The 3,980-nt window shown below is 41.3% G+C and overlaps 1 protein-coding gene across 3 annotated transcripts in view; it reads right to left on the minus strand.

The window, feature by feature from the left end:
- The window catches only part of adgrd2 (adhesion G protein-coupled receptor D2), an 86,655-nt gene that overhangs the window by 66,568 nt on the left and 16,107 nt on the right, over window positions 1–3,980 (minus strand). For all 3 annotated transcript variants that reach the window (XM_014009973.1, XM_014009972.1, XM_014009974.1), the window contains exons 11-15: window positions 1,091–1,196; window positions 943–998; window positions 657–783; window positions 447–550; window positions 173–275 (exon numbers count right to left, since the gene is read on the minus strand). In XM_014009973.1, coding sequence (XP_013865427.1) covers window positions 173–275; window positions 447–550; window positions 657–783; window positions 943–998; window positions 1,091–1,196 — 496 coding nt within the window. The remainder of the gene's footprint in view (window positions 1–172; window positions 276–446; window positions 551–656; window positions 784–942; window positions 999–1,090; window positions 1,197–3,980) is intronic.

The raw sequence follows: 3,980 nt of genomic DNA on the forward strand, positions 1-3,980 counted from the left end.
ACAAACAAAAATTACTTAATTTGGGCATCAGATCCAGACCCGCATCTGGATCCAAAACACAGGCCACCATTTGGGGTCCCCTAATCTCGACCTTACTTTTTACATTTAGGCTACTTTAACCTCATTTTGCTTATTATTTTTGTATTCTAACTAACACATTTCAGAGACTTACCTCATTTTCAGAAGCCCAGTCACTACACATCAGCAGCAGCTCAGCGAGACCCAGAGCAACTATTAGATTCTTATGAACAGTTGTGCGGTCGGAGTTTGGGACTCTACACACAAAAAACATAAAACTCAATATGTGAGTGAGGATCACACTGTAGTTCTCCAGATTTTATCAAAACTGTTTCATTGCAGGGATGCTCACACATACACAGCATGGATTTATGAAATAATTTTCACCCTTGATGCTTTCAGAGTAAACTGTGATCTTTGTGACTCACCCCACAGCAATGAAGAGAATGAAGGTGAAGAGGAGGCCACACAGAGACACTCCACAGCCAATGAACGTCAGAACCTGCAGAGCTTTTTCGTTCTCTGTGCTCCTCTGACACAGAAAGAAACATAAAAAGTGTACAGTATAAATAGCTGCACATACTGTTGATGAAAGCCCACAAAAAATCCACAATCATTTCTTGATAGAAAAATATTACCTGGGCTTCATAAACTTGCAGCAGTAGCGCAAAATTAGTAGTGTGGTTGCAGTAGCACACAGTGTACCCATAATGTTTGGACACTATGTCACAGCCTTTCGTATTCCACCACCCACCAGCCTCAGGACTAGTTAGATGCAGAGAACAAATACTTACAGATGTACAACCAGACAAAAATGCAACAAAATAAAACATTCTTCAGCAAGTCTTCCACTATTGCATCTTTGCAAATCAATATTAATAATCTAAATTATCTATGCTTTTCAAAAATGCCATTATTGCTTACTTGAGATTAAAATCCCAGAAGGCACACACTGGATTGTATACAGTATCAAAGGATTGCTGCTGGACAAACACAATTTATGATAAACATATTAATCTGACAAAAAAATGTGATTTTGAAAATGAAACCAGATRTTAGAGATTTTGTCAACCTGTACTCTGTGCCGGAGCTGGAAATGAACTGCCATGCTAACTGGTTGGTCATCTCCCAGGACAGTGGTGGATATAACTGAAGAGCCCAGAATAGTGCCCAGATACCTAGAGGTGTACAAATATTTATGCTTCAAGAGTCAACATATACAATCATCAAAGATGTCAGTATTCTTCCATCCATCCATCCATCCATCCATCCATCCATCCATCCATCCATCCATCCATCATTCCATCCATCCATTCATCCATCCATTTTCTCTAACCACTTTATATTTTTGGGTTGCATGGGAGCTGATGCCTAACTACAGCAGTCTCACAAGGTGGGGACATCCTGGACATGGTAAGAGTTACCACTAAACCTAACATACATGCTTTTGGTCTGTGGGAGGTAACTGGAGTACCCAGACAAAACAGGCAAGCGTTGGGAAAACATGTACAATCCAACCAGAAAGGTCCCAGGCCAGGTGACAATCCATTGTGTCACACAATATTTTACAAAATATAATATTTTAAATGAAACTAAATACCTAGCTTTTCTAGAAGGAATACATGAAAGTTGTCTTTCATGCTATATTTTTTAAACTAAGATAATCTAATGTTGACAAATGACAGTTTTAGTTGTTTAGATAAAACCTTTTAAATAATGTTAATTGTGATCTCATGTGATGTGTAAGACCTTAAGATAGTAGATAGCTGTAGATCAGCCAGTTTTACCATATTCGGTGTGGTAATAACTGAGAGTCATTCTTAACTCATTCTATGTGCTTAAATTGCTCAGCTTTGGTGGCCATCTTAAATGCGGCAAAAGTTTATACTAGTGAATTCTAGGTTGTACACMTTATTTTGTTGGTTACCCCAGTCATCATTATACCTACATCAGCCTACTTTGTAGACACTTTGGCCACTGACCTCTTGTTTATGATTCATTTTCCTGGAGTACACTTTAAAATAAAGATACAGTATAAATGAAGATAACCCCTGCCTTCTGTCACTGAGTCAGAGGATAAAAGAGTCCTTTGAAGACCTAAAAGCAGGAGAGCACCAGGACTGACAGGYTATCATGGCATGTCCTGAAGTCTTGTGCTAACCTGCGAAACCCAGTGTCCTATTTTCTTTAACAGGGCCTTGGTTCCCCACCCCGCCCATCTGGAATAAGTCCACCATTGTCCCCAAAAATAACATCTGACAGTGCCTTAATAGCTATAGCTTAGAGGCCTTGACTTCTGTGCTGACAAAATGCTTTGAGACTTTTMAAAATATAAATCATCCCTGCCTGACACATTTGATTCACTACAGTTTACATAAAGCCAATCAGATCTGTAACAGCACCACCACCAACCTCCTGCACTTCACCTGTTCTCATCTGGAAAAAAGGAGGGGTAAATGTTCAAGAATGYCGTTTATTGACTACAGCTTAGCTTTTAATACCTTAGTCCCCCTCACCCTGCCTATAAAAATGAAGGCATTGGGTCTTAATAGCACCCTGTGCATTGGAATCTTATTCTCACCAACCGGATCCAAGTCTCTTTCCATCTGCACAGGTGGCCCACAAGGTATACACCTACAGTGTACCAGTATCTCCAACTCCATCATCCAGTTTGAGACAGCATGTTGATCATTGGACTGATCACTAATATCAAAAAGCATAATAACAACAAGCAGGCTTTTCTGAACCATAAAAATATCTATTGAAAAACTGATTATCATTTCATAAGCGAYCTCCAGGAGATTAAATCTTAAATGCAGAGGAAGCTGCCAAGGTGGGAACAAAACTAGCTGAAAATCTCTTGATTTTCTGGATTATCTAACTTATACACACTTCTACTTCTAGTACATAAACACTCTCAATAGACTTTTTCTCTTACTACTGGACTGTGCTTAAGACACTTTTTTATCTTTCAACACTTCTTGGTTTTATTGGTGTTTTTGGGATCTGSTAGCTCTTGRTAGCACTGGCTTAGCATCATGGCTAATTCTCTCCAGGTTCCTTCTGTTCTCACTTGCTCCATGTGTCAGATGTTTAGTTACTGCTCTGCCTCCTTTAGTGACAGCGACACGTATGAAATGTAGTCTTATGGTAGCTTTGMAGGGAAGGCTGTCTGATTTGGAAGCTCAGATCTGCGCCGTTGAAAAACCAATAGCTAGCCAGAGCCTCTWAGGCAGACCAGAGGTATGAGTAGCTCCTAGCATCGTTAATGGTTCTCCAGCAGTCCCCATGCTGTCAGGACCTTAGGCCGGCTGTGTGGCGGTTCGGAGTAAGCATAGTGCTAAAGCTAAGGCCAAGCCCCCAGTTCATGTTTCAAACCGATTTTCCTCACTCAGCAACACACCTGCTGAGAAACCGGCCTTGGTAATCAGCAGCTCCATAGTRCGAAACGTGGCACTGGGGACTCCAGCGACCATAGACAAGAGCGTTCCGGGGGCCAGAGCAGGCAATATTGAATCTTATCTGCTGACTAATCCTAATGCCATAAGATTTTTATTCACATCAGCGATAATAACACCTGGTTACGCCAATCGGAGGTCACTAAAATTAACGTTGCTTCGGTGTGTAAKTTTGCCAAGACWATGTCTGACTCTGCAGTTTTCTCTGGTCCCCTCCCCAACCTGACGAGTGATGACAGGTTTAGTTGCATGTCGTCGTTCCACCGCTGGGTGTCCAGGTGGTGTTCTGAAAACAACGTAGGCTACATAGACAACTGGAGTTCTTTTTGGTGAAAACCTGGTCTGATGCAGAGAGATGGCATTCATCCCACTTTAGCTGGAGCCGCTCTCCTTTCTAGGAATCTGGACAATTTTTTGACCACTGAAATTATTGACAATCCAGGGTCTAGTCCAGGAAGCAGAGCTGTAGTCTTACACACCTCTCTGCTGCTTCTCCTCTGTTAC

This window comes from Austrofundulus limnaeus, unplaced genomic scaffold (genome assembly GCF_001266775.1).
Source record: "Austrofundulus limnaeus strain Quisiro unplaced genomic scaffold, Austrofundulus_limnaeus-1.0 Scaffold64, whole genome shotgun sequence".
NCBI classification, from domain to species: domain Eukaryota; kingdom Metazoa; phylum Chordata; class Actinopteri; order Cyprinodontiformes; family Rivulidae; genus Austrofundulus; species Austrofundulus limnaeus.